Source organism: Scatophagus argus, chromosome 14, assembly GCF_020382885.2.
Source record: "Scatophagus argus isolate fScaArg1 chromosome 14, fScaArg1.pri, whole genome shotgun sequence".
Lineage (NCBI taxonomy): Eukaryota > Metazoa > Chordata > Actinopteri > Scatophagidae > Scatophagus > Scatophagus argus.
In genome coordinates, this window is record NC_058506.1 from 10,185,468 (window position 1) to 10,205,853 (window position 20,386).

Sequence of the window (20,386 nt, forward strand, 5' to 3'; positions counted from 1 at the left end):
AAGCTGCTCCAGGAAAATTTGCTTGATAATGTCAACGAAGCGGCCAGAAACTAATATAAACCCAGATTATAAATCTGATACAAGGTGCCAAAATGTTTTTCCTCAAAGCTATATCTCCTCCTCAACCCACATATATCACATCAGCCCTGTATTAGCCTCAATGCGCCCAATGTTTTATTGATTCTAGGGTAAGTTGGTTAGGGGTCTCCAGGGTGCAGCCTGGGAACCTTTTGATGACTTGGAAGGGAAAACTAATGGTGACTAGGTCTTAGAAGTTGCCTTTCTGAAGGCATCAGGAGGGTAAAAATGTCATTTTTGTTATTTCCTTGGCAAGACTGTGGAAGAAATCCTTTCAAAATAAGCGTATTAACCCACTGCAAGAGGAAAATAAGGGAAGGAGGGAGGCTGAATTTTATGAACACTTCTGTGTTCATGAAATTAGAGCAATGTTATGCCTGTAACATGCAGAAGGTTACAGTCACCCTGACATGACATTTCTCTGATTACGCCCCTGAGAGACAGATTCACTTCTTGCATGCATGTAAATTATCTTGTGGTTTTACGGTACTTTCTTTTGGTAAGGAACAGGATGTAACACTAATTAGGCATCTCACTCCGTCATGCAACCGCAAAAAAAGGACAAGAGACTTAAAAAGTCTAGGCAGCATTTGAAGGAAAACTCCAGACTCACCTTCCACTGCAGAAGCCAGAAGAGCCCAGTCCAGGAAGAGGCACCTCAGCAGGACAAATCTCCAGTATGTCAGCTCCATGATGTTCGTCCTAAAAGGCAAAAAACGAAGCGACTTCTGTGTTGCCTTGACTTAAAAATCAAGTGGCACTGGCAGCTCAGCTGTGCACTCACCGACCGCAAACCAGTCCGCATTTAAAGTGGACTTCAGTACAGAGAGCCTCACACTGTGGTCAAAATACCGCTGTAGGAAAAAAAAAAATCACTTGGGGTTTAAGTGCAGTTATTAGTCGACTGTGGATATAAAGCTCATTTAACTGCTCCTTAGATAGCTGAACGTTACGACAGACTGGAAACTTCTCGCAATTGTCCAACTTTGCGTTGTGGTGAAAGTCTGGCCAGAAAACAAGAGTCAGAAACCAACCACAGTGCTACAACTATTCTCCCACCTCAGTCCTCTGTCAGCACAGGAGACACATGGTAGAAACTTGTTGTATCCTCGGCTTTAATACCCTCTTTGTGCTCCACACGACTTCTCCCAAATTCTGCCCCCCAGCTCGATGACCGAGCAGGCTGAATCCACAAGCAGGGCACCTCACTGCATATGTGTTAGTGGCAGAGATAATCCTCATTATCAGTGGGTTCATACCAGCTTCCACATTTTCTTGTCATGTTCGATAACACAATCCTCAAAAAATGTGTTCTGTGTTCCTCTTTTTCTCCTTAAAGCACCAGACTGTTAGGCTGCGGGAAAAAAAAAATCCACAAAAGGTGATGAGGATGTTGCGCGACACGTCTAGTCTGGCCTAGATTAACAGGCAAAATTAGACTGAAACTGGGGGGAAATATCTAGTTTGCTCTCCGGAGAAGACAACACACTGCTCGCACAGCGGATATTAAAAGTTGTGCGCTAAAGTAGCTCGTACGGCTGACTACAGTAAGCTGGTCACCGAGGACTTCAGCACTGCATTAAACACGGAGTCGAATGGCACCAGCAAGCCCCGCCCACTCTGGTTTCCATAACAGCAGAGTCAAGAGCACGCGATAAGATACGGAATTTCCGAAAAATGCCATCAAAATAAAACCCATATTAACAATTTTGTTTTGGAGAGTGGTATATATATATATAATAAATTAAGGATTTAAAAACAGTTTCGTTCTGTTTTGTTTTCGTGGCCCTTTTGATCTGCCTACATACATTATGTCTACAAACCATGCAATTGAGCATACACTATTCAGTCCTTTTGATGAACCCATAGATTATATTATTTCAAGGTGGCTTTTCATGCTCCACTGGCACGCATCTGCACTTATGTATAGCGTTGTGGAAAAGCCGCTCATCCCATAACACATTTTCTAATTAGACCTAAATTAGCAAAGTGTACTTTTAGCTAGTCTTCTTTGTTCTCACCGAGATGGAGCTGTCTTACTTCTTTCCACATGAGGGACATCTTAGGTTGAAACACAATGAGTAAAGAAAAGCTGCATGCTTTTATTTTGACAATTGACAAGTTCTGGTGTCATTGAAATTATTTCTTGACTTTCTTGACAATAATTAAGTTGGTCCTATCTTCAAGTACTGGCATGGTGTTACAGGTAAATGTCCTTTAGATGAAGGCAGGTTGGTGGTGATACTGGCAGCCCAGCCCCTCAGACTTGAGTTCAGTGTAAGTCCCAATGTTGGTTCTCCCGGACTTCAGCTAACCAAACCCAGTTTGTTAGGAAAGTTTTCAGATTTCTCTCAATTTGATTTATATGGCTGGGTCACAAATGCAGTCGAATGAGCATTGCTCGTGCTGAATATGGGAAGTGCAGGATGTGACAGACACAGAAAGCAATTATTTTATTCGCTGCTGTCTTAATGCTGGCCAAAATAAAGAACAGCTTTACTGAGATGTGTTGGCTATAGCCTTACATGTAATGACACCTCATTTACGTCAACTCAGAGCCAGAGAGCACCGCCACTGGAGGATACCGACCTTCAAGGACACCTCAGTAGGGCTGATAACTTCTGTCTCTGGGGATTTCAACTCATATAATATCTGGCCTCTGTTTGAGGCCAAAAAAGCCAGAGTCTGCAAAATGTAGACGTTCCAACTCAGTACTTCACCTGAAAATGATGCAACCCTGCTGTCATATTCCTGTTGGCAGTTAAAGCTATCTGTTTTCATGCAGTATGATGAGAAGCATGATCAGCATGGATAGTATTAAAAATTAGCTTTCAACTCACTCACTCACATTTTTAAAATTGTATGTTTCAGCCCTTACATAAACGCACAGATTTTTCTGCAACTAACCACATGAACGCAGCATATTTTAATGAGAGCCACAACATTACCGATTCATTACGTCAGCATTGCAGTGCAGCCTGTTTTCTTATTTAATTAATGGGTGTTTTCCTCAAGAGGAACTGCATAGAAGAAGATCTGGGAGAGACAGCGGCATAAATAAGAGAGAATGCAAATTTTAAGTCTAAATGACAAAATGTAAATAAGACATTAGTAATTCAAGCTCACTAACAAGGCCAGACCAATATTTAATTTTGGCAAGGCGAGGTCGGTGTTTCTTATTCTCTGGGTTCAGCTTCTGTTGTCAAGTTTTTTCTACTGTCTATAAAGATGAATAATGAGGTGACTCATTTAATTTATCCATATTGATATCACCATAGGCAGTGAAACATTCTATCTCCCAAAAATATGGAAGAAGGAATATAAAAATGTACAAAAATCAGTCTATGATAAGATCTATATGGCACAAGAAAATAAGTCACGTCTGTAAGAACGTCTTAAAGTTCATCCTGACTGTAACAAAGCCTGTTGCTTACTTCTGCAAGAACTGTCTTTTCCCTTCTGTTCCTTTGTTCATATGTCAGAGAGTTATATAAGTGGATAGATACTGAAACAGCATGCGAAAGGGATGACGCTTAGGGGTCTTCAACTCACCAAAGCTGTCACATTTACTGTATGCAGCGCGTGAAATTTTTCTTCGTAAGCTTTAATCAGGCTCTCACTTCCAACGCTGGCAAGCTACAGTGGGAGCATCAACAGGAAACAATTGTGAAACAAACAAGAGATGTCAGAAATGTCCTTGGGAGGTTTCATTTTTCTTCTTCACGCTAAGTCTATAATTTGAAGGACCCCTTGAGTGTTTGACAGAGGAGCATCAGAGTGACCGACCAGTAAAGGAAAACAAGGCTATTTATCAGCTGTTTGAACACTGCATCTTTTTGTAGAGGCTGTATTACCAGACACCTGGTGATGGTTGTATTAGTTTTACTGATTGCCACACATATTTGAAAGCCTGTGAGAAGACACAACTTTGTGAGATTTGTTTTGCTAGTGTGGCAGGGCCTTTTCTACGAGAGGAAGACAACGTTGAAGGAAAAAAATGAACAGAAGAGGTTTCTTTGGAACAACTAAGTTAGTGTAACATTACTTTTTTGGCACAGTGCAATAGAAATAAAGACTGACTGGTTGACTGTGCACATGTTAGCACGTTAACAGTTGCATTTAGCTCAAAGCACCACGTTAGTCTTCATGCATACATATATTCTGAGTGGTTTTTGGATTCAGTGTGAGAAGATGTTTGCATTTATTGCAGCCTTTCTGGTTGGAACCCACAATAATTTTGAATAGTCCTAACAGCACAGTGGTACAATGCATGCACTAAGGTAAACAGCTGAAAATCAATTGACAGTGTACTACTTGCGCACAAGGTACAACTGGTAGAAATACATGTTAACATTTCCTTTGCCAGGCCTCTTGGGCTGGAGCTCCTTTCTTGACTTAATACAGAATCACAAGATAGTCATTTCCATTTCTGCCTCTGTTCTGTCACTTTTACACAAAAACAGAAGACAGGCACTGCTTCCAGAGTCCTCCAGAGTCTGTGTGTTTTTCTTCTTTTCCAGGGGCAGCTATGTGGAACAATATTGCGTATTATGTGTATTATTTCAGTAGGCACATGGTGTATTAGCCAGAGTATTTTAGAATTCTAATGTTGACGTATTCCTATATGTCATCATCCTAATTTTGGGATCATATGTCATCATTGCTAGGATGAAAGTGTGCATTTGGCCCAGGTGACATTATAAGCCTTCACGAGTTAAGCTCTGCCCTTGCAGAGACAGCTTCAAAGGATGTATTTTAAAAACTGTCATTCTGTCGATTTGTAAAATCTCGCAGTGCAAAACCGAAAACTTTGTCATTTTAAATTAATTTCAAGGTTGTTAAATGTTGACTGTAGGAGGTAATATTTGTTTGTGATCAGCGTCATGTTTTAATTGGTTTTTTCCCCTTTCTTTCAGAGGTAAATGCCAAAACACCTCTCAGAATCCTTTTCATTTAGTTTCCTTCTCGCATAATTTTAGTTCTAAGGCAGGTTTGGCTCCAGTGTGGTGGTTTTTGCTACTGAATAATAATAAGCCATGTGTGGCAGAAAAAGGTAGAGATCAGCATTGGGTTTAATCCAATATCAGTTCGAGAGCCCTGGCACAAAATCATGGGAATCTGTATTAACTTGGTCTATAAGCTCAAAGAAGTCATCTCTTTACAAAGAGCGTCTTAATGCGCCACACCCTGCTGCACACCAATCTGAGAATGAATCATTTGATCTTTCAGTCTGATACATGGATAAAGAGCAGTCAAGCACATAAAAAGCTGACATCATCCGGCTTTCCTAAGGCAGCAGTAGACACAAACAAAAGAGTTGTAGTGCACAAACAATTTGATGGTATGTCAGCTGGGATTTCATGAATGGAGGAGCAAAATGAGTGGATGAGGACTAAGTGTGTAGAAGACGCAGCAGGCCAAAATGAATAATAGAACACGAACATGGAAATCATCTGTGTTTGATTCTCTGCTCCAGGCTGTAACTGCCATGTTGTAATAAAGGTAACAAATGATGCTGACAACCTTCTGTGTGTAGCCAAAGTGTTTGGTAGACTGATGTTGTGGTGAAGTAAATGACTGAACTGAATAGAAACATGTCTCCTGCATAATCATCCCAGGATCTGGGAGGATTACCTTGACCAAAGAATTGAGTCTGTGCAGAAGAATACAGACACGCCCATCTGATATCTCACGCGATGGAAAGGTACAGAGACATTTTGTAAATGAAATGGATTCAAAAGCATGTAGACCTATTTACTGAAAACTTTGATGTGGACCACAACTCATGTCCTTATTTTCCTCAGCAAGTCAGAGCCAAAAGGGAAGGTTCTGGGATGACTGATGCTTGAAACACTTCAGCTGGCGTGCCTTCAGGTCCACTGATAATATTCTCTTTCAGCTGTGTGAAAGCTTTGCGTTGTCCTGAAATACCGGTTTCCCGTGCAGAGGTACAAAAGCTTTGTGAGGCTGCTTTGAAATAATTCTCAGTTGAGTCTTCTTTCTAGCCCTCGCAAGACACACGTGTCAGCTGCTCTTTCATCCAAATCCTGTCACTGCAGCTCTGGACTACAGCAGCAGGCATAAAGAGGTATTACTCCTTTATCGGCCTATTGTGTAACAGACTGCAAATAATTGCTGGTGATACGGTAATAGGACCGACTTGGAAAGCTTAATGACTATCACCTCGATCCCACTAAGAGTTGTGCGATGGAATAGTTTGACAATCATCCTGCTGATTTCACTCTGCCAGCTTCCTCGTTTCATCATGTTTGGAGTGAAATTTGATTCTAATCACTTGATTTAATTATTCCATTTGGAAGCATTCATTTCTCATTCCTCCTTAGTTTCAAATGACTGTCCGCCCTGACAGTAAAACAGGATGCTTCAGACGGATTGCGGGTGCATCTGTGACATTCATTTTAAGATTTTCAAAACATGAATCACTGTAATGATTAAAGGGAGAGTTTAGTATCTAGTGAGTCAGTTATTTAATTTGAGGAAATTTTAAGGTCTAATTTTGTAGTAAACACATTACCTTGGCAAATTTCTCAATAATTCATCAGTCAGGCATCTGTCTTGCTGTAGGATCCAACTGTGCATTCTTCCACCAGCTTGTAGATGCATTACATGCCCTGTGTAGAGTAGACATCTGTTAATGGCTGATAGGAGGATAAAAGACACGTGGATGGGGGAAACCTGATGGCTGTCAGGCATTAGGTACAGGCGAAGTTTCAGGTTTAAATCCTGTTTATGACCTTTGATGGATGTTCCCTTTTCCCTCTGTCAAATCCTTTCTATCACTTTCATTTGATGTAATACAGCAGAGACCAGGCTATGGTCAACCAGGTGACTGATGTTTCAGGAGTGACATACCTCAGCCTACCTCAACCTTGAGCGTGTGGTTGAGAAATGGACAACTTAACATACACATTTCCCAGTAAGCTGGTTCAAGGGTGGGAAAATAATCTTATCCCACACTGTCTAAGCTTGTTCTGTCTCTTCATTGAAGCCATATGATGTGTACACAGAAAAAGCTATTCAAACCCAAGGCTCCATGTTCCTTATGTCTGCTTCATTTTCGGACATATTCCTCAACATGTTTGGCACCTCAGGAACATTTGGAATTTAAACAAGCATTTAAAATATTTTTTTCTGGATGCAAAGCATGAGATTGTTGACCCACTGGCAGGTCAAAGAGGTTTAACAGCTTGTTGGATTTTTCTCAGTGACCTCTCTGGGGTAAAGGAGCAGCATGTAATCGTATGACTATAAATTTGAAGTGAGAAACAGAAAGATGTTGGGTTACAAATCAAATCTGACATTTGTGTGATTCTTAACCGACCACACTTCATACTTTATGTCTGTTTTGTACTGATGTGAGAAAAACATAACCATAAAGCATCGGAAAACATGATCAAATTAGACTTAAGCGTGGGGGCGTTAAACAACAGGTCATGTTTGAGTTGTTGGATTAATTTGTTTAAGTTTCTTTGTCTTTGAGTCGCAGATTGTGTCTTTTAAAAAATGGACAGATATGCTACAAGCCAGAAGCTACCATGGGGATATAGGCTCATGGCAGCCACATACACAGCGTGGATGTCTGTGTGTTCACACACTGTAGCATCACATGCAATCAAATCAAAGTGTTCTCACTGTGTGCTTTTCTAAAGAGAAAATGGTTCCCCTGATGAGAGAGGCGGAGGCGGGGAGCGACTGGTGAGTAAGAGCCACGACAAGTATGTGCAAATGCAGCTCGGATGAGCTTGTGTAAGCAGCTGAAAATGGAGAAGGAGCGCCCCCCCATGGCCATACTGGTGTTTTGCTGCAGCCGTCACCTATGTTGGCTGGGAGGCATCGAGACATCAACACAGACGAACAAAAAACCAGACTGTTGACTCAATGTTCAGAAAGCATTTTTAAATTCATTTTATTATTTTATAGCTAATTTACAACAAGCGCTTCACTGAACTGGAACATTTTATTTTGCTTGATATTGTCATTGTTAAATATATTTTTCTGCATCAGTTGACTTTGTTGTAACGTTGTAATCAGTCTTTTCTGTAAAAATTCATATATTTCATAAGGAATATCACACTATGATACGGATGGCTGAGAGAGATATTAAGAAATACATTGAACCCTCAAATAAAGAAATTGAAAACATATTATTCCATTCATGGATGTGTTGTGTGTTGCTGTTTCTGTGATTCTCTCAATGTGTAAATGTAAATGGATGTGTGGATGTGCTGATCTCTTTGTGTGTGTGTATGTGTGTGTGTGTGTGTGTGTGTGTGTGTGTTGCCCACCCAGAGTGTGCACGTGTCGTTTCAGTGTTTGAGCAGTTTAACTTGGGCTGTGCCTCCGATGGATTCTGTACTTGCATCAATTCAGCAGTGTGCATGGCTAAACCTAAAGCCATACAGCACTCCAACATCCCTATTATATTTACAGCATTTCTGGCCGTCACCCAAAAGCTCTCTCAATATGGAAAAAAAAAAATACAAAAATACAAAAACATACAGACTTGAGATGGAACCAGAGACAGTTCTAAATAAATAAATAATAAATCCTAAATAAAAATTGATACTTGTCACTTACAAGCTTCAGCTGTTCCACCAAGAGCCGAGAGATGTGAAAAAATAAACAATAAATATGAATGGTCACTTCTATCAATAAATTCCACCTTCACTCTTATAATTCAGAACAAATTATAAGTAAATACAAACACATGCTCATAAAACCTTGTGATTTCTTTTCCTTTTCCTCATCGTCCTTTTCCTGCTGATACCTGGAGCATATAATGCCATCAGTGCAAACTTTAGAAATACTGTTTTAAACTTAGACACATGTACAACCATCTTCATTGCATAACATCATAGCAGTATTGCACTACGTCTTCATGTGTGTGTCTCACTCTTTCGCTCTGGCACACACACACACACACACCACACATTTATGTATTACATTATAACCACCAGTGGATGTTATAAAGGATAGATATTCTCTTATAGTATCATTTATATTTCATAACACACACTTTCTTGTCACCCGCACACACACACACACACACACACACACACACACACACACAAGCAGCAAACACACGGATGCGCGCGCACAGTCACACGGACACACACGGCTGCATTGTACACGTTTCAGTTCATTTTCAACATACACAAGAACATGTCAAATATGTCAGTTCAAAGCTCTAGTGTGAGGTCTGCTTTACATCGACTTGAACGGTTCTGTGTAGCTTTTTGCTGCGTTTTACAACAATAAAATGGGAGTGTGAGTAAATTCAACAACCAAACTGCAATATTACCCAAAGAAACCAATGGAATATTGTTTGGAAATGTTGATTTTTACAGACTTAGTCCCTTAGAAATTGTCATAAAAAAGATATATATATATATATATTTATATTCATATTTATATTTATTTATATATATAGGCCATTTATTTGTTAAACATGACTTTAATTTGTGTGGACACAGGAGGGAGAAAGAAGCAGAGAAAAAGTGGAAGAGAGAGAGAGGATAAAAGAAGTCCTCCCACACAGAGGAGTTTCCACACATGAATGTGCACATATGCGCACACATGGAGACCCACACGCACATACACACACACACACACATACATACACACACACACACACACACACACGCCATGGCTTTTACTGCGGCCACTGGAAACAGTGTGTACGTCTGCGGCTGAGGGAATCTTTTGGAAGAGTGATCGGTGAGTTGGCTGTGGTGCGATGAAACTAACAGCTCTGCTGTTTGTGCCTAGAGAGATAACATTCATCCTGGATTCTGACTAGCAGGTCAGAACAGCCAGTCGCCCCCCCCCCCAGAGGAGTGTGCTAGGTTACAGCTGAGGATACAACTCTACGTGTGTGTGAGTGCATGTGTGTGTGTGTGTGTGTGTGCGAGACGGCCAGTCGATGAGTGTAAGAGTGTGTGGATGTGTGTGTGTGTGTGTGTGTGTGTGTGTGTGTGTGTGTGTGTGTGTGTGTGCGTGTGTGTGTGCACGAATGTGTCTGCGTAAGAGAGCAGAGGCTAAACTGTATGTCAGAGCATCTACTGCGCTCAGGACCGGCCTCTCCATAAGACCATATCTCATGACCGTGTCTCTCACCTTCGCTTCTTCCTTTGTGAGACATGCTAAAAAACTCCTTCACGATAAGGAGGCGGAGAAGGAGAACACACCCTACTTCTACGCCTTTCTTTTTTAAGTGGGATTTTTCCATTGTTTTTGTCTCCATAGTCTCTGAGGATGCATGCACAAATTCAGCATATGAGTTTTTATCATTATAATTATTCAAACTGCTTTTAAATAATGCCTTTCAATATTCAACATAGGATTATTGGGCAAGTGTCAGTCTTGGTCACTGAGGTGTTATTCTGAGTTCACTCTCAGAACCAAGAGGAGATCAACAAGAAAAAGGACTCTTTGCTGAGAAAAGACTCCTCATCAAGAGGGACTCAGCAGGATGTGGGTGCCCCGTTCTCAGTCGCCCCCCCTTCCTGTCCCGAAACGAGACACAGCTGACAGAGAGGAGGAGGAGGAGGAGGAGGTGATATAAAAAGAGGGGCAATTGTCTTTTTGGGCACCTCCGTCTCAGACATAGGCGCGTGGAGGTGTTCAATAGGAGACTGAGACTTGAGGGGAGGTGGGGAGGGTGGGTGGTCTTAATACTACATCGGGGTCCATCCCTGCTGGCTCACCCTCTTCTTGCTTTCAAGCCCTGTTCGAACCTAATGTCCAGATATATCCAGACTGTGCTGAGATCCAGACGACACAGACTGAAGTTCACACCTGGCACCAGAATGTGACAGAAATTTCTCAAGTAATCGCTTGTGATTGGACTTACTTACTCTTATTGGTCGAGAAGCTGCAACTGCATCTCCACGGAAGAAACACCCATCACACCCGAAGTTGTTTGGCAGCCCTAAATCAGCTTGCGTTCAGGACATCTGTGTCGCCTCTCTCGGGTGCAGTCACAGCTGTATTTAGAGCTGTCCACTTGGCCAAGATGCATTTTAATGCTAAGTGTGAACAGGGTCTCAATACTCTGCCTCATTAAAGTGGAATACTGATTAAGTCTTTTCTCCCAGTCTCTTTCAGTCTAATTACACATCACTGTGTTCACATCTGTCTCAGAGTCTCTTTTTTGGTATCGTTCTTTGCCTGGCTGTGTCACTTCCTGTGTTTGTCTCTGTGTTTGTCTTAGTATGCACTTGTCTCTCTGTGTCATTCTCAGTGATTGCCTAAGCACTGACTTTGCTGGAGGACAGACAGGCAGGCGAGGCTGGCTTGGCTGTGAGGGTGAAGGGTGGTGTTGGATGGTGGTTGTGAGGAAGGGGTGGCGGGGCGGGTGCAGCATCACAGCCTCTCCCGAGTGGGGATCCAGATGTAAGGCCTTGATTGCTCCTCGATCACTGTCTTTACTTTGTGATAGACCTCTTCAAAGCTGTCCCCTTCCACGACAGCTGCAGCAGGACGCGGGATGTGCGGGAGACAACGAGAAATGGAGGAACAAAAATGGCACAAAGAAAAGAAAATCAGAAAACATGGAATCACAGATGGACAGGAGGATGTTTATCACCTTGAGGAATAATTAATTATGCATACAATTTTATGATCTTCATGCACTGTCAATATTGTGTGCACACAAATTGTTAATTTCCACTATGTATGTGTTTCTACAAAATCTCCCACGTACTTATTCATTCTCACACTTATCCTTCCGATAAAATGTCACATACAACAGCTGTTCCTGATTTGTTCAAAATTGTGGACAGGGCTGACTTTGTGAAGAAGCCTAACATTCATATTCTATCGACTGCTGTGATTTGGCCCAAATACGTCTCTTAAATGTTAAAATGCCCCAAGTCCTCCCAGAAGGCGTTCATTTTTTAATCTAACATATTCAGCTCTCTCAGGAATGCAGAGAAGTGAAGCTCGTCTTTGTGGGGGAGGCCTGTTTTGTCATGAGCATTTGTTGGCATTAAGTAATAAAAGAAGGAGGGGAAAAAAAGTGGTTAAGCACGTCTTGTCAATCTGAAGTGTGCACACGAACATCAGTAATGAACCAAAAATATGGGCAATGTGTTGGTTCTGAAATCATTGTAATCATAAAATGGATTACGTTTATGATCACCACTCTACATCAGATGGATAATGAGTAAGCATACAACTGAGTGCAAGCACACTCGCATTTACCATCTGGTGCTGCAATGCTCCAAACTCAAATCTACAAGTACATATGTGTGGTGTGTAGACAGTGCACAGTTGCAGTTTGCTGCTTAAAATCCCACTCTCTGTGTGTGCCCCAGTGTGCACAAAGTCTTTGCTCTCACCTGAGAAACACTCTAGGAAGTCTTGTTCTAGCTTGAGGGCTCGGTCCATTCCTTTCCTGGCCTGCTCCTCTGTCAGGCGAGTGTTGATCTCTCTGTTAACATCATGCATAAAACTTTCATTTTAAAAGACGTTTTTCACAATGTGCACCATATTCACGGTCTATTCAACAAACATTTAAAAATGTTTTAAGAACTTTGGCAGTACATACAGGACATTCTCCAGTGACTTGGGCCGTACAAAGATGGCAATGGGATGAAGCTGAGCTGCTTGTAGTCTGCGCACAGCATTGGCAGATACATCCAGGATGCAGTGTTTCCCCTGCTGCTTGTGCCCACATGCAGCAAAAGAATGGATGAGGATTAATAAACACAACCTGTTATTTTAGTAATGAAATCGCAGATTTGCAAAAACACCTTTTAAAAACTTTTGTTATTGCTATTAGTTCTTATTCCCTGGTCCAACATGTCGTTGCGCACCTGCTCAGCCACCTCGCGAACACTCTGGACACTGGTGCCATACAGATGACTGTTGTACTGGCCTGCCTCAATGAACCGATGGCTCTGGATGTCCTTTTCCATCTGTTCCCGTGACGACACGAAATGATAGTCCCGCCCATCCACCTCATACTCCCTCTTGGGCCGCGTGGTGTCTGTCAGAATCCAACAGAACAATAAAAGCAACACATTCACTCACGCCACTTTGAATCTTTTTAATCTCCTTCGTTTTAATCAGTGACTTCTCTAGGAGGAAGTATTATGCAAACATCACTCAAATGGCTGCAGGTGGCAGCAGTGACATCAAATAAAAACCGCAGAAAGGATCGGTCTGTGTGACTGGCAGAATAATTACTTACGTGGGACACAAGATCCAAACTTATCAGGGAACTCAGACAACAAGTCATCATTTATCCTGTCTTTCACAGGGCCCAGAATGATGATGGGCCTTGCATAATGAACTTGAGAAAGAGAGAAGAAAGAGGACATTAAGACAAGAGAGATAAAAACAAAAATGAAACTTGATACACTCTTAAATGATCCGCTCCCTTTACGATCTTACCTTCCACTTGGGTGACTGTCTCATAGCTGTGTGAGGTTTTATCTCTATCTCTCCCTGGTGGCAGAACATAGAAGCATTCAGCCAAATTCCTTTGTACAAATGACATTTAGGTTTGTGTTTCTGTGTGGGTGTGTGTGCCTGTACTTGTATGTACTGAATATGATTTATTTTCAAATGCCATAGCTAATATTTGAATTTTCATTATTGACAAGAACTGTAAACACGTGACTCTGTTGGAGGTGAGGTGTGTTTTAGACTACAGTCTGGACCAAAGTGTGAATAACTGCTTGTGTTCATATTAGGCAGTCTGTGATGTCCACAAATTGGCACTGAGGTATTTGGAGATGACAGCAATGCCAAACAGTCAGGGACTATCAAAAGGACTATCATGTGGCTCCAGTCAGCACATTTGGAGGACCCTTCATGTGCCTTCAATTGAGCTGGTTAGTGTCTGTGTGGTTACCATTTACATACATAAACATTAGGTGAAGCAAATGAAACATTAAAATATTGTTTATGGACGTCTCAGCAAATCATGTTCCCGCGCTGCCGTCTCCTACTCATTACTGCAGTCTTAACGTTAATCAGCTAAAGTCGGTAACTTGTGAATGGCTGCTTGCAGTGTCAATAGGACATTTATGTGTCAATGTAATTACCTTGAGTGCTCAAGGTGTCTCGACCATGGTCCTGCAAAAAGAAACGAGAGATTTACACACTGGGAAACAGTTTGAGAGAGCCTGCCTCATTCAGATAGCTCTGATGAATGAACTCACCCTCTCTTTGGTGTTCACACGAGACCACTCTTTTCTTTCCACCCTGTAAAGACAAACGTCAAAAAAATGTCACATTTTTGACACAGAACAATCAAGCTAAAATGGCTAACAAGCTACTAAAATATATTTAGCTTTGTTGTCTAATAACTCCCGTATGCGTATCGTTAGTCACACACAGATCAGAATATTTATTAAAGGTGTTTAGGGACTGTTAAACACAGTATGTCTGACCTGTGCTTGCTGGGGATGAAGCCGACCTCCTCAGCCTCATTCTGGGGGCTGACCTTGCGGGCCTGCCACCACTCCTCGTCTCCACAGTCCAACACATGCAGCACATCCCCAAACTTGAAGCCCAGTGCCTGACTGAGGAAGCCACAGTCTGCAGTCTTGTCATAGTCAAAAAGAGCCCTGAGAGATAAAAGAATTCAAAGCAGTCACTTAATAAAAACTGTTGTAAACTCTATTTAGCCAATATTATAAACTGTCTTCTTACATTTTGCTTAAGTGGCTTCATCATTTTTAAAATGTTAAACACTGTCTGAAAACATCACATGTAGTGGCTACTTAATCATTTATACAGAGAAAAATATTCAAATACAAAATACTATTTTGTTAAAGCTTTCTCAAATGGTAAATTATGGATATCCAACTAACAGTTTTAACCTGATTAGAAAATTCAACATGTAACCATATTTCTATGTTCTGTCTATCATTAAGATGCAATGACAACAGAGGAATGTACCATTTCCAGGAAACCTCAGGAACATGTTTAAGCTTTTCATAAGGATATCAGCACACAGAAGCTAAGAAAACCTATGAGGGGCATTAGTATCGCTGCAATATTTTTCTGACCACTGGTGGCAGTACCGAGCAAAGTCCTTCTGAGCAGGACTCCAGTCATTTCGCGAGAAAGAGATTCTGCACCATCTTGGATTTGTACACGTCCTCCTTCAGTTGGCAAAAATCTCGACTTTGTTTGGTTACATACACACACTGTCACTGAACATCTGGCAGACTGTGAGAAGTTCTTCTGTCCTCTAGTTGTTTCTATTTCCAGCCTGCCTCTAAGAAGCAATTCGAGTGCTTCTGCCATTCAGGAACGTGACAAGTAGCATGACTTGTAGTGACAGCAACTAGGGTCCTCATGGTCCCTCCTGATAGCTCAGCATGTGACTACATTTAAACAGTTACACACTTTCACACCTGGAACCCACTCAGTAACTTAGAACAATCCAAGCGCTGCTTATTCACTTTTCCCCACTTAGGTTTAACCCGCTGGTCCGGGAAATCCTCGTTTAACTAACCTTTAGGCAACCCCTGCCCACTTTTATTACAATCCTTCTATTGGTTAATTGTCCCGTTGCCATTGGCTTTAGCTTCTGCCATGTCCGTGGACATGTTGCTTTGTTTCTTCTGCTTCTTCTGTCGACCTAATGTGCCTTCTGTCAATTGGATTAACTGGCAAAACCATTGCCTTTTGTCGTTTTATTGTCGATCACATTACACACCGTTTGCTGTCGGATTAGTTTACCGCTGCCTCACAGCTGGTAGCTCTGCACCGGGTGAGTGTACTTGCTGTGGTCCCTGCTCCAGTGTATTGTCAGAGAAAAATATAGACTCATACTCATAGGACCTAATGATCAAATGGATTTTTAAAATCTATATTATGTGACCTGATACATCCAGAATGAATATCATGATCCAGAACAGAGTGTGTCCTGTCACTGTTGGACCGAGATGGCGCTACTACTTATCAGTTGTCACAGGAAATCAAGTCTGCGGTCAAGCCAGCCTGCAGTAAATCGAGTGAGAAGTTCTGCTCTCGGTAAGATCTGTGTCCCTGTGTGATTTGGTTCGTTGATAGGATGTTTGCCCATTGTCGTGGCAGGAGTTTATCAACATATTGTCTGTTATCTCTTCACAGCAAACTTTACAGTCATTCTGTTGCTCGTTGGTTAGTGTTTTTTCTCTTGTGGAGGTCAGAACCTCATGGTGCTGAAACAGTACTTGGGATGCATCGTCCCAGACAGCAAGTTGGCCTTCTGGCCTTATATGTGCTTATGGTATAAATGAAGTCTTGCTGGCATGTGCAAGCAGTTTAGCTTTAGTGATTTATTTCTTTGCATTTTCTTTACTTTTTCTGAAAAGTTATGAGCCATGAGTATAAGCTAAGACAAGGATCTGGCCTCTGACAGTATTACCAGTTGTATACACGTGTCTCATATTGTGGTTAGTGCATTGTGAGTTCTTACACGGTGCCTTGCATTGTCATTCTGTCTCTATGTTCTGGCTTCCACTAACACAACTTTGCAGGCTCTTTGACTGTTAAAACGTATTATTGTCTGCAATGCAGTACTGCGATAAACACTTTCGTTATCAACAATAGATAAGTTAAAATCAGCTTGTTACAAAGCATCTACAGGACGTTACTATTGCTTTGGCAAGAACCTAATATTCTACTTGTACAGTTCATCCTTTTTTTCTTATAAGCAGATTCCCTGTGGTGACAATTAATCATATTCACACGTTCAAAAATCAACACTTCACCTCTATAAACTTCATGAGATTAAAAACGACAGTTGGCACCACAACAGTACTTTAGTTGATGGATGGCTTTGCTCAGATTGTGACATAAATACACGATGATGATGCTGCAAAGGATTCAGATATGTGAGTGCAGAACAATCCAGTAATAATGTAACATATAAAGTCACCTGGTCTCAATTGTTGGTTAGCTAATGTAAGATTTAACAAAGTATAGCATTTGACAGTGTTTGCAACAAGATTATTTATATTATCTAACAAGCCGATTCCCTACAAACAAGCCAAGTCTCTACAGTCTTTGAAACAGCCAAACTATGCAGAGTGTAATCACAATCACTATTGCCCATTAGCTGTGGACCCCCTTTGCTATATGCAGGTAATTATTTCTACTTTATGTGTGAGACCTGATGTAGAAGCCTCTCTTTGGGTTGCTCCTTAGCGTTGTGGTCCCAGAGCCCATGCTGCTGTTCATCAGCTGTTCCCTCAAGTCATGGATCTTGGCCTCAAAGCGGCTGTATTCTGAAACACAGTCATACAAAGATCTTTTGGCTTGCACTTGGAAACAACAAATGTTTGAGTATCAGTGATTGCAGCTTTTTTTCTCTCCCAAAGACCATTACAGATTCCTGATCTCTGAATGCTAAGCTAATACTAGTGCACTCTTTTACCCAGATTTGAAATCTGTTGACTTCAGTGTACAGTACTAAGTTGAATGATTTGATATGAGGTTGCAGCTGAGTCAATGAGTGAACGTAATTGATAAAATTTAATTTGTTTCCAATAGAAATTAAGAAATTACTCAATAATCATATTTTTCTGTGCCCAGTTTTCAACATATTTTACTGAAATCTGTTTTTGAAAAATGACAACTGAACAAGTGAATAACAGAGACAAATGGGACTCTCCATGTAAGAGGTAAAAGTAACAAAGTAAAACCACTTGTCAGGTGGTGTTTCGTTAAAAAAAATACTGCAAATAGCACATTTGCAGGTACTTTGATTTTTTTATTACTTTTCTAGTAAAATTTTCATAACATTAGAGATGAGATGTGGTTTTACCATCAGGTCTGTACTGAGCGATGATGGTCACCGTCTGGCCAGCGTTCTTCAGTGCGGCAGCTGCCTGTTCATGTGTGGCCATACGCAGGTCCACGCCGTTCACCTGACGCACACACACAGCGTGACCATTAACAACCGCAACTGGAAAATCTCTTCGTGCTGCCACAAAACTGATTAATGTGCGTGTGAGAACTTTGTGAAGATAAAAGTGTCTTTACGCTGAGGATCTGATCGCCCTTGTGCAGCTCTCCGCTGAGGTCAGCTGGCCCCCCTGCCAGAATGAAAGAGATAAATATTCCCTCTCCGTCCTCTCCTCCAACAATGTTGAATCCCAGGCCTGTGGAGCCTCGGTGGATCAAAACTCTGCGAGGCTCCCTGGAAAACAGACAGAGGAAAGAGGAGAATAGAAGTCATACTAATCAAGTTATCTGTGATAATATGCATAACACAAACTCTAAATTAAAACTAAATACTAACACTAATACGGCTAATCGTACTACTGCTAAGTCCAATATGCATAATAAAACAGTACAGAATAGATGAGACATGTTAGCTGAAGGACCACTGCTCACCGGGGAATGTCATCATCACCCATCATGCCGTGCAGAACAGGAGAAAACCGACTAGGTGAGGTGGGAGTGAGAGCTTGTGGGTAATCTGATCCAAGATAGTTGGGGTGGCTGAGTTCAGTGTCCATATGGGAATATGCTGGAAAAATACACCCAACAAACAAAAGAGTTATAATATACCAGGCAGACATTGTACACAGATATTGAAATCATAATGCAGTAGGCTTTTCCTCCAGCTAAATGCACTAGTGGAATCTGATACTTCCTATGTATTTGGTATGAAAACTATTCTACAATCATCTCATGAAAATATGTTGCTACAGGAATGTTGCCACGCTTAGCTATTTGTTATTACAAGGGCAGACTTTCATCAGGAGAAGGATTCAGGCAATGATTTTGTGAGGAAAAACTCTGACCTGAACTCCCACATTCATCTCTAATGATTTAGAAAGAAAAGCTATTCCGTCTACTCCATTTTAACTCAAGTATGAAGAAAAAAATCTCTGATATTCTTAGAAATACATCTACTTTAAAGAAGGACATTTGGTTTTCTCTTGTGATTTTAGTTAACCAAGCTTAGCACAGTGTTTCTCACAGAGAGGGACTTACTGCTGGTGAGGTCTGGTGGGTTATAGGAGTTGGTCAGAAACAGGTTGTTGGGCTTGGCCACCCTGAGGTACACCACCTCGGCTGTGTTCTTCAGAGCCCCCACCGCATCCTCATGCATCACATCCTCCAGACACACATTGTTCACCTGATTGTTCATGACCAACAGGGAAACACAGTCAGGTTCAACAACTGTTACACTGACACATGTATTACATGTATGGTGTATGATAGTTGATCTTCACTGGAGCAACCTGCAATGGTGCTCAACATTTAGGAAATTCATTTGGTCTGTAAATAATTACTTTGAGGGTAAAACAAATGATAAAATATCAATTTTGCGTTTCTCAGATTCTTAGTTGATTTGTTATAACTAAGAGCTCAACTGAAATCATACACAATGTAAAATTAACTGCTAAATGTACTAGAAATTCTGTCTTTACTCTAGAAATTATAGGAGACATTGCTGAGCATTGATTAGATAGAAACCTATACTACCAGTGGAGGCTACACAACCATCAGCCACTATTGGACCAAGTTCCACGGATATCGACTGTAAAATGTCCTATGGGCATAGTTTAAGTGGTCAAACCGATTAACCAATTAATTGATTAGCACTTAACAATAATATGCAAATTCCTATAACAAGCACTTTGTGTTAAGGTTACCAAAAAAAAATCATTATTGTTTATGACTTGATACAGCCGTTGATGATAAGTGTGCTTTTGAACAGATTCATAATGAGAAGACACACAATGTCATTTCGACTAAATTTGCTCAGACACCATTTAGTAGAAACCAAGCACCATTTTGAGTTTGCTGGTGTTGAGCTTGCCATCAGCTGCTGTCTTCCAGTCTCTCTGTTCTCCAGCAGATGGCAGTAATGCTGCTTGAGCTGCACTGTGACAATACCACAGTTCTGTATTTATCCCATCCTACATATCTATTAACATATTAATGAAAGTAATTTCAGGCCTCGAATTTTACATCTGTAATTTATCTTGACGCTTTATACGTCAGAGAGTGTGCATGTGTGTGGATGTGCGTCTGTGTGCTTTAAAGGTGAGAGACTGAGGCTATCAGTGATATGTATTTGTGTGGGAATTCATCTCTGTATACTTTACACATGAGTGACCAACCGCTAAGATCTTGTCCCCGATCTGCAGACGGCCATCTTTATGAGCCGCTCCGCCTTCAATGATCTTGGTGACATAGATACTGTTATCTCCTGGTATGTGCTGGTTTCCCACCCCTCCAGCAATGCTGAAACCTAATCCTGAGAACAGGGGCCGATGAGAGAGGCAGAGAGTGAGCAAAAGAGGTAGGGGTTAACACAGAG

The 20,386-nt window shown here is 41.3% G+C and overlaps 2 protein-coding genes across 7 annotated transcripts in view; both read right to left on the reverse strand.

Annotated features, from left to right (window-relative positions):
* The window catches only part of ephb4a (eph receptor B4a), a 35,473-nt gene extending 33,789 nt beyond the window's left edge, over nucleotides 1-1,684 (reverse strand). Inside the window, exons 1-3 of one of the 3 annotated variants that reach the window (XM_046410279.1) lie at nucleotides 1,138-1,684; nucleotides 863-932; nucleotides 692-780 (exon numbers count right to left, since the gene is read on the reverse strand). In XM_046410279.1, the coding sequence (XP_046266235.1) occupies nucleotides 692-770 (79 nt within the window). In that variant the 5' untranslated portion in view covers nucleotides 771-780; nucleotides 863-932; nucleotides 1,138-1,684. Of the gene's footprint in view, nucleotides 1-691 lie in introns of all 3 variants that reach the window. The other 2 variants (XM_046410278.1, XM_046410277.1) reach the window with 2 other exon arrangements.
* An 8,522-nt stretch (nucleotides 1,685-10,206) lies between these two features.
* LOC124070958 (disks large homolog 4) overlaps nucleotides 10,207-20,386 on the reverse strand; it is a 59,780-nt gene continuing 49,600 nt past the window's right edge. For all 4 annotated transcript variants that reach the window (XM_046411333.1, XM_046411332.1, XM_046411331.1 and 1 more), the window contains 15 exons: nucleotides 20,187-20,323; nucleotides 19,051-19,195; nucleotides 18,445-18,580; nucleotides 18,091-18,247; nucleotides 17,873-17,975; nucleotides 17,219-17,333; nucleotides 14,502-14,678; nucleotides 14,271-14,313; nucleotides 14,154-14,184; nucleotides 13,498-13,551; nucleotides 13,295-13,396; nucleotides 12,918-13,090; nucleotides 12,650-12,762; nucleotides 12,441-12,532; nucleotides 10,207-11,570 (listed from right to left, as the gene is read on the reverse strand). In XM_046411333.1, the coding sequence (XP_046267289.1) occupies nucleotides 11,464-11,570; nucleotides 12,441-12,532; nucleotides 12,650-12,762; nucleotides 12,918-13,090; nucleotides 13,295-13,396; nucleotides 13,498-13,551; nucleotides 14,154-14,184; nucleotides 14,271-14,313; nucleotides 14,502-14,678; nucleotides 17,219-17,333; nucleotides 17,873-17,975; nucleotides 18,091-18,247; nucleotides 18,445-18,580; nucleotides 19,051-19,195; nucleotides 20,187-20,323 (1,685 nt within the window). In that variant the 3' untranslated portion in view covers nucleotides 10,207-11,463. The remainder of the gene's footprint in view (nucleotides 11,571-12,440; nucleotides 12,533-12,649; nucleotides 12,763-12,917; nucleotides 13,091-13,294; nucleotides 13,397-13,497; nucleotides 13,552-14,153; nucleotides 14,185-14,270; nucleotides 14,314-14,501; nucleotides 14,679-17,218; nucleotides 17,334-17,872; nucleotides 17,976-18,090; nucleotides 18,248-18,444; nucleotides 18,581-19,050; nucleotides 19,196-20,186; nucleotides 20,324-20,386) is intronic.